General features: G+C 44.6%; 1 protein-coding gene across 1 annotated transcript in view; it reads left to right on the top strand.

Moving 5' to 3' along the window:
• The first annotated feature begins 6,088 nt into the window (after positions 1–6,088).
• Positions 6,089–13,914, top strand: part of NUAK1 (NUAK family kinase 1) — a 47,414-nt gene continuing 39,588 nt past the window's right edge. Inside the window, exon 1 of the mRNA XM_033058442.1 lies at positions 6,089–6,391. Within this exon, the coding sequence (XP_032914333.1) occupies positions 6,089–6,391 (303 nt within the window). The remainder of the gene's footprint in view (positions 6,392–13,914) is intronic.

The raw sequence follows: 13,914 nt of genomic DNA on the forward strand, positions 1-13,914 counted from the left end.
AGCAGGATGACACCCATTCCATCACCACATTGGCTGCATTTCCCCCCTCGTCTGCCCTGCTGCCTCCCAGCCCCAAACCACCCCAAACCAACCCCTGACTGCACAGCTCCACCCTTTTCCGCCACAACCCACAAGCACCACGGAGCACCACCTGTGTTTACAGGATAAGGGCCTGTGGCTTCCCCACCAAAACCCAACAGGAAGACACCTCGCTGGCATGCACTGTTGCACCAGGCGAGTTGGGGCTGGAGGAACAGAGCGATGGTGGCTGGGGATGACCACTCGTGGTGATGCCTTGAAGGAGCTGGTGTCTATGAGCTATGCCCAGAGCAGTTGTTCCTGGTGTGGGAGCTGGCAGTGGGGAAAATAGGCTGGGTGCAGATCTGGCTTCCTGCACATGGCCTAACGGGCTGATGGTGGAAAGCGATGCCCTCAGTCAGTCTCTCAAAATAAGGGTAAAAAACCAGAAATGGCGGAAGTGATGGAACTGAGGGCAACAAAGGGAAGTGATAAGAGAAGGGGAGTGTGCTGCTGAATTACTCAGTTATGTTTTAAATGTCTTTTTTTGCAGTTTGCATTATTGGAATGCACAATCCACTGGCTGTTACCCAATGCAATTCTCTGCTCACAGTGTTGCAATTTGTATGTGAATTTTAATCCTGAAAGACTAATGTGCAGGGAGAGGGAGGGAATTGCTAATTTGGACTGTATTGCTAATACATTCAATAAAATTAATATAAAGCAACACCACAGAAAGAACATCTAAACTGAATGAGAAATAGGAGAGGAACAGAAGAAGGAATTCTGTGTGTGCTCAGTCCTTCTTAAAGCTGTGCAACAGAAAAGATGCTGAGCCTCAACTGCTACATTTCAGTTTTGTCTTCAGTGCAGTTTGGGTTGTTTCTTCTCACTTCCCTGGTTTTGAGGGCCCCAGGTTAGCAATAACAGTGGGGAGTTTTGAGGAAATGTTGACTGTAGAAAAGCAGATTTTTTTTACCATGTGACATAAGCATACAGGGACACATGCACATGTAAACAAATTTTCAGATCTGGAGATGTACATTGAGCAGGTGGCTGCTATCCTCTGTGCTATGGATATCCCAATAAAACACATCAAGCAACAGAAGAAACAGAACAGCATTACATGTAAAAATTATAACACATTAATTGTCAAAATTCTCTGGGAAAGCCACAGAAGCAAAAGCTTGAGGCTTGGAAATGGAATGTTAAAAAGTATTTTATGGACATATAGCTCCTCTCCTGTTCAAAGTCTTATAGTCTTACAAAGAACCCCAGTCTCAATTCCATAGTCCTCTCCAAAAAGGCATTACAAGTATTCCTCAGTTTCTTCACTGCTCATAAAGTTCTGTAATGGGTCTAGAATCCAGATTCAGAGGGCTAAATTTCACTTAAGTCTTTATTCTTCCTACTGCATGGACAAATCAAGAGTCCTAGCACCAAAGAACAAGAGGAGACACATGAATTTAGATAGATGTTATAACTTCTGAATGTGAGCCCTGACAGTGATCATTACTTGACTGAAGTGTTGTATTAATAGTGAACTGACATGTCTGGATGCATGCAGCAAACAAGACACACCTCAAAAACCACTACTTGTCAAGGTAAAAATTTTTATATGGCTCACTACAGAGAAAATCAGCATTACAGTCTTAATCCTGAACTTTCTTGACTCCCGCAGTTTTCATAAAGCATGCAATTACAACGATTGGATGTGATCTGCCTGGGTAGATAATATACAGATACCTGCCACAGCAACCAGATGGATGCCAGCTGTCTCTGCCAGCACTGCTTTCTAAAGGATAATCCCTATCCTTGAGTGGAACACATTAACATGCTTTCACTTCATCAGATCAAAAAGCTGTCTCTCAGCAGGTACTTAACACAGAAGAAACAGTTCCATTGAGAGAATGTCCTCCAGTTTTGCCTGCCAGTATCTTCCAATGATTTGAAAGTCATGTCATCTTTAGTTCTGCAGTCTGGACAGTGCTGAACACTAAATCTTGGTCCAGCAAATGCATACACCCATCCTTAGCTTGATCATCAAACACCAGCAGTCAGAGCAACTCAACTGACTTAATTATGGTTATGTTTTCATCCATGTACAGATTCTAGAGCTCAGAAGAGAGGACTGAAACCTAAGGGAGCAGCATATTAGTATTCAAGAACACATCTATTGCATCCAGGAATTCCTTTAGTACTCATTTCTCCTCTTTCCTCTATCTTACACTGTAGGGAACAGTCAAGGAACACATTCCAGCTCTTCAACAGCCCTCGGAAGCTGATCTCTGTGAGCTTGGTAACAACACTGTTACACAATTCACAAACACTGGAGAATGTTGACTACCAAAAGGCCTTAGTACAGATGATACCATCTCACCAAGTTAAGTCCCCATATGCATAATCCTTGCACAGAGAGTACCTGGCCTCGGTTGGTAAATTAAATACTTTAGAAAGCATCTCTGAAATTCTGTTTTGTTATGTTTTTATTTACCTCAATACATGGAATGAATTAACATAATAAATTAACATACGAAACTCATGTCTCATTACAGAAGCTGTCAATTTTTTGAGGAGCCCTAGATATTTGGCTGAGTCCTATTAAGTCAGTGGGCTTTTTAATCCTGAGTGTCTCTATGCCAGATAGAAAATAAGTTGTGCTGTTTTGAAAGTTCATAGCAAAATTAATCCTAAAAATGCACTGAATTTTATAATAATTTTTTACTGCTCACATATCTCAGTATTTTAAGATAATTTTCCAACCCATACTGACTTCAGGAAGGTAAGCCTACTGAAATCAATGGCTTTTTGTTGTCATTGTGATAAACCGTATAGTTTAGATTTGGTACAACACATCCTCCAATACTATTTTGCAAATTAGAGCCTAATCCTGTTTCCTTTGAAGCTGGCTAGTAGAAGTCTGATGGTTTCAATGGGACGATAATTCCTTTTTGTGAATAAGCAAAAGCAGTCATGTAAAATAATGTCTCAGAAATGAAGAATTCCCTAGTGGTGTGTATAAACTCAAAGAACTGAAATTCTCACCAAATGTTTACCTCTGAAACAATGAAATACTACATGTTTTACAAGGACTTGCTAAAAAAGTGAAAGGAAACATCTCTGTATGTTGGTGATAAATTCAAATGTATGTATACTTTTATATTTATCATTATTTTCAATTATCATTGCTATTACACATGAGCAAAAGTTCATTTTCAAAGTTTCTTTTATCCAGTTTCAATTTACATATCTGATTAGCTCAATGCCCACTGGCTTCACATTTAAGAGTATGGAAAAGAGGTATTTCCAACCACAATTCAATATATAGCAATGATTTATGACACAGTTCCTAGAAACCGATGATTTCCATGAAAATGATGATGCTTCTAAACAGCTAGAAGGCACAACTCTTGGGGATATTAACAATGCTCATGAGTACAACATAATGAAACCTATTTTCATCACGGGCATTCATGCTCCTCTGCTATTCGAGAGGTATAAAGGATCTGAGTACAGCCTACACTGAGTTTCAGCCTGAAGGGAGCTTCTGGACTGCCTGACACTTCCCGGCTGCCTCTGGGGGGCCTCAGCCACTCCTGAGCTGCTCCTGCAGCACGGTCAGCTGGCACAGGTCAGCGCAGGACCCGGCTGCTCTGCTCTTCGGTGGGACTAGGGCTTGCACTGGACATGCAAAACCACCAGGCAGTTGTCACTGTCATCTTGACAGACTACTGCACCCTTGACACCCAGCAAGACTGGGACTCTGATTTAATATACTTAAGTGAACACAGAGATGAACCTGTACCAGAACAATTTTTCACTTCTCCTGGCAGTCAAGGGAACCCTTCATGTTCTCTGTGTTGCCAGCCCCTCTCCCAGGTCCCTCTTGCTGCTGCTGCACTCCCTCACCTGTGCTAGTCCTTATTTGCAGAAGGTCTGTCCTGCATTCCTACACATGGATGTGTCTTGAGGCATCCCCTCAAATATGAGAAGAGCTGTGTAAGTGGATTTCAAACTGGGGACAGGGAAGTCAGGCAGGGCAGTAGCAGATGTCCCTCTGTCCCTCTCCTGCATGTTCAGGTAGCCCAGGCATTGCTTTATTCTGTGCCACCTGGGAGAAATGCAACAGCACTTCAGAGCATTAAAATAAAGCAACAAAAACATCCAAGCTATAAATGTCATCTTGCTTCTTACAAAGAGAAGGCCACAGAATTTGTGTGGTTTCCACATTTAAGATAAAGGAAGTGGCTACAGGAGGAAAACGTGTGCTTTTTTTTTTTTTTAATAGTAACAGAGTGAAGCTTCCCTTACCTTTCCTGATTTGCAATAGCCACTTTCTGGTGCATTCTGTGAAAGAGATGTTAAATTTCATGCTCCTGGATTTACACCAATATCAGGCTTCTAAAGATCAAGAAGCCAGCACAGGAGGTTTCTTCTGACTGCTGCAGGATTCTTTGTCTTCTTCAAACCCTGTGGCATAGTGCTGGTTTCTGCCAGGAGCAGGGTACTGCACTAGGCAGACTTGTCTTGAGCCAGTGGACACTTCTGTTGATCCTAAAATGAAGGTGTAGTGATGTAATTACAGAGAAACTTCTGTTTTCAAGTTCAAGTCAGAGAAGCTAAGGCTGCAACCTCAGGGCAGAGTGTTCACAGTCTCAGAAGAAACCTTGCAGAAGTCCAGCTTTACACACAGGCCCAGTGAGTTAGAGGAACCAAACAAGAATCCTCACCAAAGCTGGTGCCCAGGTATCACCCCATCACCTTGACACTCCACAGTTGGTTTCCTTTGACAGGCCTGAGCCTTTGCAGGATCCAGCCAGTGAAATTGTCTGAGCACATGGATCAGCTTCTGTGCTAACACTCCCCCAGCGAATTGGAGGAACGTGGCTATCGGCGCCTGAAATTCTGTGCCTTGATATTGCTCTGATTGCAAAGTAGGACCCAAGATTTCAAAAGGTCTGTGTGCTGTCCTTGCAGAGCAGACAATCCCAGCTGTAACGTGCACCTTAAGAACAGTCACTGGGGAAGAGACACTGAACCAGGGCTCTCATTTGGAAGCCTTTGTGTCGGTCCAGAAAACTGGCCATAGAGGGGAATGCCAGAATGATTCCACCCCATGTAAATGCCCCATTTCTGCTACAAGCGACGCACCATCTGCCTCCTCTGGCCATGCACTTGGGGATGGATTATTTTCTAAAGGGAACATCTGATTCATCTTACCCTTCACAACAATTTGTACGTCTGTATTGATATCAGTTTTCAAGATCTCTTTGTGAAAGAAATAACCCTTACTCAAAAATGAAGAAAGCATAAAATCGATTCTTTGTATTTCAAAGATCCTGAAAGCAGACGAGGTGTTCTTCAGCTCTTGATGCAGATATGAGAGTCGACCACAGCAGGAATGGGCCAGGAAGGCTTCTCAGGAGCAAAAACCTTGTGGAGCAGGCAAACAGCATCTGCCCATGCCAAGGACAGGCGGCACCTGGGTGTGCCTGAGTTTTTCTTCCCGCTCCACCAACATGAAAACCCTACAGGAAACCCTCGCCCGCTTGGTGAATGGGGAAAATCAGACGTTTTCTGGAAAAACTTTCCAGACCTAAATTTGGTGCAGGCTCTCTCGAGTCCCTGCAGGTGCACACGCCAGACCCGCGGGGCCGGGGCCGGTGCTCCGCCTCGCCTCAGCCCGGCCCCGCGGGGCCCAGGGCCTCAGGCCGGGGCGGCGGCGGCGCGGGTCTCGGCCCCACTGAGGCGCCTTCCAGCGGGCCGGAGAAGCCGCCGCGGAACGCCGGTCCCCCCAGCGCACAAAGGAGTGCCCGCAGCAAACATCGCCGTAGCCACCACTCCCGCCAGACCCGCAGCTCTCGGGGCGGGGCGGCCCGGGCGGAGGGGCCGCCCCACGCCGGTGCCGCCGCCGGGGCGGGCGGCGGGGAAGGGGCGGAGAGCGGGGGCGCCGCCACCGCCCCCCGGCCCGCCCCGCCCGCCGCGCCCCGTGGTGCCGGCGCGGGCGCGGGGCCGAGGCAGAGGCGGCGAGGCCGGCGGGGCGCTCGCACCGTGGCCGCCGCCGCCGGGCATGGAGGGCGCCGAAGCGGCCGCCCGCGGCAGCAGCAGCCCCAGCCCCGCGCAGCCCCGCTGCTCCTCCTGCGGCCCCGGCCCGCCCGGCGGCGGCGGCGAGGCGGCAGCGGCAGCGGCGGCCATGGAGGAGCCAGTCGGGGCGGCTCCGTCCCCGGAGGTAACGGCGGCGAGGAAGCAGCAGGGGGTGAAACGGCATCATCACAAGCACAACCTGAAGCATCGCTACGAGCTGCAGGAGACCTTGGGCAAAGGCACCTATGGCAAAGTCAAGCGGGCCATCGAGAGGTTCTCTGGCAGAGTGGTAAGGCAACAACAGCGGCTTCTCTCTGCCTTTTTATTTTATATATACAGGTATATATGAGATCAGATTCCAACGTGGCTTTCGAACAGAGCCGGCCGGGTGCATCCCCTTAGGAGCCCCGTCCTGTGTGCGGGGCTGGCGAGGCGGGGACCCGCTCAGCATCCCACCCGTGCCTGCGGTCCGGGGCTTTGTTCGGAGTGCCAGCCCTGCAGCGACCTTCATCTCGGGTGGAGGTAACTGTTGTAGCACGTTGGTATCTTTTGAAGGGATGCGAGATTATTGGAAAAATAGGGTGGCTTATTGTTTTTGTTCTGTTTTTTTACATGCGAGTCCCCTGCGAATAGTTTTTTCCCTAGTGGAAATTCACGTTTTGGAGAAACCTGTCACATCCCCTGGCTAACCAACACCGCTCACAAAGTACTGTCAGGAGGGAAAACGTTTGCCTCTCTGGTTAAAAATGCCATGATTCGGTCATACTTTTGTGACCTGAACTTTGCTGACACCTAAAAAAATTGCAGGGACTGCAGCCCACCCCATTGGTTTTTACGATCCGTTTCACTGCTCAGCGGTGCCGGCTGGCTCGAGACTTGAAGCAGCCCGGGGATTGTCCAGCAATAACTCAGCTTCAGCATTTCCTCACTGATGCAGCGCTCCAGCCGGGCGCAGAAATGCAACTGAGCAATGTACACGTTATTCAGAATTACTGTCATTTTTCCTTCCCAGAAATACGTAACTATCCACAGAGGGCAGGCAAATGCGAGGCAGTCGTTTTTGTGTTAGAGAAATAGGTGGGTTTCTACAGAGGTCTTCGTCCTGAAGTGCACTAATTGAGTTTTCAATAGACTTCATCTAAAATCAAGGCATTTCCCTGGTGACGTTACATTTGTCTTTCCCTTTTGGTTGCTGGGGAGCTCAACACACACCCAGAGGCAGAAGGATCTGTAAAACAGAAAATGAAATTTCAGATGCTGTGACTTTAATAAGGAACACTTACTTTGCAAGTGAATATCTTTGTGTCGACAGTGAAAATGAGAGTTTCAGCCAAGTTGTAGAGTCATATCATATATGCTTTCAGTTTATTAGCTCATTTGGAGGCTGGCTAAAGAGAAACCAGAGATGGACATCTCTGCACATGCTCACTCTAAGTCCATGATTTTTAAAGTTTGCTGTCTTGGCTGGTTTACCGCTTCAGGCTAACAAAAGCTTCAGGGTTATATTATATGTTAACTATTATTTTTAAAGTGGATTAGTTTTGAGTTGCATTATAAAATGTAGTAAATAAGCAAATAAGTTGAAAACATCTCTTTTCAAGGAGCTGAGAAATTACCAAAAAAAAGGGTGACAGTAATGTACAATGAGATTTGGCTTTGGAAAGAGCCCTTACAGAGGAAAGGATGTAGAGTAGATGTGTGTCTCATCTAACTTAACACACTGGGTTTTTATATATTTTGCTAAATGTCAAGCTCTTCAGCTGCCCAGCTAAAGAATGCTTTGATGTTATGGTCTGAACTGGATTTATATGGTTAATGCCATCTTGAAATGGAGAGAGTGAAAATCAGAATACCTATGCAATCTTAAATGCAATAAAAATGTAACATTCGCTGTATCAGCTGCTATGTAGAAGCTGAACAAGTCCTTACCAGGTGTGAGTTTTTTACTGGAGTAATGCAAGCCTTGGCGTGTGGCACTTTGTAATTATTAACTAGTCTGCAGGTGAGTTCTATTTGTAATGTGTAACGTGTCTATTTGAACTGTAACATCTGTGAGTGTGTGTAAAATATCCACAGTTTGTCTGCTTGCAGAATAAAAGCTAGTTGTCAGGAATCCAGCCAGATCTCAGTGAATGGAAACCGCTTCTTGTCTTCTGATAGTTCCCTTGTCTGGCTGTTACAGTGAACACTGATTCCTTCCCGTGAGTGAGATAAGAGAACCAGCAGGATGACTGATCAGAGGAGCAGTTTTACTTTGTTTTTTCCACCTCTCTTTCCTCTTCTCGGTTCTTATTAGTGGGCAGTGTTTGCATCATCCATGAGCAGGTTGGACCAGATGCTGCTGTGTCCAGCAGGGGATGCACAGAGCAGGGGATGTGGCCGGCACTGTCTGTTGCACCATGTCCAATGCCAATTCTGTGCTCTTGTCCAGGCTGGTTGCTTCCTATTCTGCTGCTGGTTTAGCTGATCCTCTCTTTCTTTTCTCAGTGGTAAGCAGGTATTTGAGGCTGTATGATAACGGATCGCAAAGTTAAACCTTGTGTTCCCATTCATCAGTCTTGTTCAAGTAATTCTCCTGCTTGGCCTTTACATTTCTCTTGTCTGTCAAGAATTTATTTAACTTTATGGCATTTAATAAAGAGGTTTGTGTGATTAGCCAGGCTTTTAATGTGAAGCGCAAACTTTGGATTTGTCGTTGTCTGTATAAACAGAGCTCAGAAATGAAATAAACTGGCAGGTTTGAGTAAATAAAGTAAAACCAAGGTGAGAAGACAGTTCAATGCTAAGTACAGATGTGCCTTTGGAAATCAATAGCAGGATTTCTGTTGACTTGAATGACAGTAGTGTTTGGCACGTGTTAGCAGGTTACAGGTTTATTCAAATTGTTATTCCTCTTAACTTTAACTTTATTGTCTTTCCTTATAATGCAGTGGAACATGATCATAAACTTTCCTGCCATAAAGCTCCGGGGTAGATTGTATGATACATTTGGTTTGTTATTGGAAACAACTTAGGTGAATTTGTGCATTAGTTACCACAGTGACTACAGACAGTATTGCATACTGCACGGAGTATATGACGTATGAGGCGCCTAATTTTGCTAGCAAGGTTTCTTAATTAGTGCTGTCTCAGTGTACACATTTGTAACATACAACATTTTAAATTAGGGCACCTGTTAGCAAGTGTAAGGATGAAGAGATGATATCTCAAGCCTGTGAACTAACACTCACGCTGATGTTTCTGTGGGTGTTTTTTCCACTTGTCATCTTGCACATGTTAAACCAAAGAACAGAACTTTTGTTCATGTTATGTATTCAATGTTTGTTAGCCAAGAAATCCACAGTTACACTTATTTCAGCTTACTTAAGGTGTGCATTGACCACCTCTGGCTGATTCTGTGCATGGTGTATGAAGATGGTAAATGCTGCTGGATTCTTCTTTGAGTAAGTTATTCCACTGGAGTAAATACTCCTTAGAATGCAAATTTAGATTACAGACTGGCGTTTTCTGTTTGCCATTCGCAAAAGCCAGGAAGTTTGTCTCCCTTTCTCTCCCTTGGGAGGCGATGGGGAGTAGTTGCAGGAGCCTGCCTCCCCTTCACCTTCATCTCCCTCTTTCTGCCTGAGCCACGACATCTTTTCTTCCTCCTCACCAGCAGGTGGAGGAAGCACTATTCTCCTCCAGCCGTTCCTCCAGAAAGTTAATTATTTTGGGAATTGATGACAAGCAGCAGCCCAACATGAAGAACAGGCACGTGGTGCGTATTTGGACTGGCACATTATGTGTGGTGGGCTGCCATGTGTTATTTATCTCTTTCGCATAGTAAGTGCAGGTAGAAGGATGTTGCCAAATGAGATTAGTTTCTGGATCAAAATCTTGTTGAAAAACCTCAAACTTTAAAGCAACCAATCATTTTATTTACAGCTGCAGTGTAAATCTTTGCTTTGAATCAGGTCTGCTTCTTGATGAGTTTGAAGAGTGGCACAGGGTCTTTGAAACCTGGAACAGCAACAGATTACATCAAAGGAGGACTTTTGCTTTGCTGATGGTATTTCTCCATATCATGACAAAACCAAAACATGAATGCCAACAATGACAATTCTGTCACATCAGTAATTAAGGCTTGTTGGCCACACAACCATTTGTCTGTTTGGAGTGTGGTTTTTGAGGGTCCCTTGTAACAGGATAAAAGTGTGCTCGTGGGTCACTGAGGGCAGTGAAAGCCAGGTGGAATGTTTGTCCCAGTTCTCTCACCTGTGCTGCTGATATCACAGAAAATGTCAATATCCCTCTGATGCATGGGAATTTTTTTTATCTTTAATTATATATTTCCATTTTCTCCCCTGAGAATTTCTTCAGTTATCACTTGGGTCACTGCTTTATGCTGATATTTATCTTGATTGCTTGGTGTGTATCTTCTGCAGGATAATGTCCAAATCTGACACAGAATTTGTTTATTTCTTTTGAGGTTTTTTGTTGCTTTTACTAAGACATCTTCCTTTGTGGCAGACACAGGTGTAAGCATCTACACAATGCTGCTGTGATACGAAGTGTCTGTACGGTACTTTGCTCAACAGATTCCTGATTCATGAATGTGTCTTCCACAGCTCTGATAATACACTTCTAGTATAGTAGTAGCTTGTGTTGCTACCACATTTTATACATGAGAAATGAAAAACTTGCCAATTAAAGCCAAAATCAGCAGAATTTTGAGCTGGCTTTGAGTGCACAACCTTATACCTGGCTCGTCCATACAGGTAGAGTATGTAACATCAGGGTCCTGTGGACGACACCCTCCTCCTACAGAGCTCGGGCTGTGCTGCCTCCTGGCCTCTCTTTACCCGGGGCTTTTGTCCCTGTGTGACATCCAGCTTCGGTCTCCATTGCTGGCCCTTTTGTACTCGACTGCCTCCCGCTTTGTTGTGCGTGCCAGCGCGCTGACCCGCGCAGGGTGTGCGGCTTTGCTCCCTGCTTCCAAGCTGGCAGCTGCCAGCAGGATCTGCACAGCCTGCGGTGGCTGCTGCGGGCGCCTCTCCTGCCACGCTGCACTCACATGGGGCCAGAGGCTCCTCAGGGCAAAAGGGATTCCTGCAAAACACATCGCCTAGGTCTTAATGCATGTATATATGTGTGTGTGTGTATGTATGAATTTATTTATTTATTTAAGGTGCTCAAACTGAGTTCCTTTAGGGAGCTGTAATGTGACTAAATCTGGACAGTGTTTTCATGGTGCTGAAGGCATGTTAGTGAAACTCAGGTCATCTTCTGCATGGATGGAAATTCTAGATCTGGAATGAATAGAAGTTGGAAAGAGTATATGGGCTTAAAAATAGTTTTGCTGTTAATTTGTTATTTGTTCCACCCTTAACTATTAGATGTGTTTCGAGATTGTGGTTTAAAAAAAAAAAAAGAGGAAAAAAAAAGCAGCAAATGGAAAAAAACCCCACTGGAATTATTCTAATGTAGTTCACAGTGAATATTGTGGACTTATCACCATAGGAGTTACTACCTGGTTGTATCAAATTGCTGCAGTTTTCATATAAACACTCGGATAATTGAAATGCCAAAGACCTTAACATTGAGAGGTGCAGACAGAAATAACTGATTACAACATGAAGGTCATCAGGAAAAAGGCACTAGAACAGAATACTAGTTTTCTGCACTGAGAATTTCTGTTGGAGAAGCAGATTTGTTCAGGGGAGTATGAGTCAGTAGAATGAAAGTCTGAATTAATGACTAGCCAGTAAGGGGTCATCTGAATATGTTAGTTTGTCAAATCTTTTACCAAGTTAAAGAACATCATGTTCTTTGAGCTTTGAGTGAAGATCAAGTGATCTTTCAATGATGTTGCACTTCCTTACAGGTGAAGAAATTAAAAGTTTCCAAGAGACTGTTTCCTTATTTTTTTCCCTCCTGCATTAGATTGAACAATTTTGGGCAAATAATTAACTTCCCTGTGTCTCAGTGTATTCCTTTCTGGAAGGGTTAATATGGGAAAGTTAAACTAATGATCAGGGCACATTTTGGCTTGGTGCATACCTAGTGTGATTCCCTCTACATATGAAATTTCACAACAGAATCTGAGCCAATGTTTTTAATGCAGCTTTCAGCTAAAAACACTATAAAATGCCTAAGTGTTTTTACAAATGGTTTCCCAGCACCATGTGCTAGAGAACACAAGAGAATGGAAATTGCTGGTACAAAGTCTTTAATTCGATATTGCTAAAATGTACTGCATTTTTTAGTGGCATGTGTTCTAAAAATCATTATTATTTTTTTAGGAACCGCAATGTGGATTTGCCATGTGGAGACAGTTATTGTATATATTGTAGTTCGGGGTCATACATGTTGAATAAAACCGTGTGGAATGTGCAGTTCTTGTGAACAATTGTTTATTCTTTACAGAACTCTAATTGTAGTTAGTCTGTGTTTTGTCTGGTAAATAAGTAACTAGAGAGTCTCTGCTGGAGTGAGGAATTGGGAGGAGGCACACGGTGGCCACACCAGTGCCAAGGAAGAATGACAAATGTGTGGGTTGAAAACCAGCTCTGGGTATATCAGCCTTGAACACTGGCAGGTAAATGACTGTACAGCCATGGTTATCCAAATGTAGAGCTTATGGGACACCTTCCCAAAACCTGCATACCTGGCATTTGGAAATTGATTTATGACCTTTGGTTTGGCATGGGCATCTGCCTGGTTCTAGTCTCTCCCTCTTGTACCAAGCTAATGTACCCTGTATCTACATGAACTGGGATGCTGATGTCAAAGCACCTCCTCTTGCTGTGCAACCATGCATATTTTCCTGTAAAAAGTGGGACCAAACAATGTTTTCTGCATTCAGCTCTGAATGATTCTCTGAAGCCAGAGTTGCAGGTTTGCCTCCAGGTTTGGGGTGGGATAGGAGCTCACAGCATGGATAGAAAAAGGCAGTGGTGGCTCCTCAGTGTGCTGGCCAGAGCCTCAGCAGCTCCTGACCTGGGTAAGGCTGGAGGCTGCAGCCAGTGCCCAGCTTGGGTGTTCTGTGTTGATGGTTTGCACACTACCAGTGATGGGCACATTGGCATGGGGTTCTCTGACCTCCGAGAGAATCTCCTTCCTGCCTCCTCCATAAGTCAGGATTTGTCCCTAAATTGTCCAGGTGTGCTCCAGACACATAGGAAAACCTATTGTCATTAGCACCGATGGGTCGATGTACTTAGGATAGTTCAAATGTCAGAGGAAATGTCTCAGATGAAAAGGTCTCCAACTAAATATGTAAATGATATTTGTCAGCATTTCCCTCAAATGTCTTCCAGCAGATGTGAGTACCATGTGTGTCCATTTAATAAACCAAACTCAAAATAATTTCCATTTTGCTAGTTATATGAGGAATAGCTGGGGAGGGCAGGGAGCAAACTACAAAGCAAGGTAAAAACTGCATATGTGTGTTGTTATATTTGATGACCAATTCATTAAAGCCATAAGTGTATCCAGGCTTTCAATAGTGTTCTCCTGCTGTTGCTTCCTGTACTCCCTGGCTACAAAATCAGTCTCTATGGCTCTCATTTGTCTTACCCACATGAAAGACTTTGAGCATCTGCAAGTTATGATTTGAGAAGTATCTGCTTTTAAAGAGAATATATTTATCACCGTGTCTTCACAGGCAGCATAGTACGTTGTATAAATTAGGGGATCCTAGACCTTTGAACACTTGGAGGCTGGGTGAGGTACTCTGTGTGTGTACTGTGTCTGGCCATACCCATCAAACATCCTGGACCCACACCAAAAATGCCAGATGTTCAGTAGACATGGAGGCCCTCCTGTAACCTT

This window comes from Catharus ustulatus, chromosome 4 (assembly GCF_009819885.2).
Source record: "Catharus ustulatus isolate bCatUst1 chromosome 4, bCatUst1.pri.v2, whole genome shotgun sequence".
Taxonomy (NCBI): domain Eukaryota; kingdom Metazoa; phylum Chordata; class Aves; order Passeriformes; family Turdidae; genus Catharus; species Catharus ustulatus.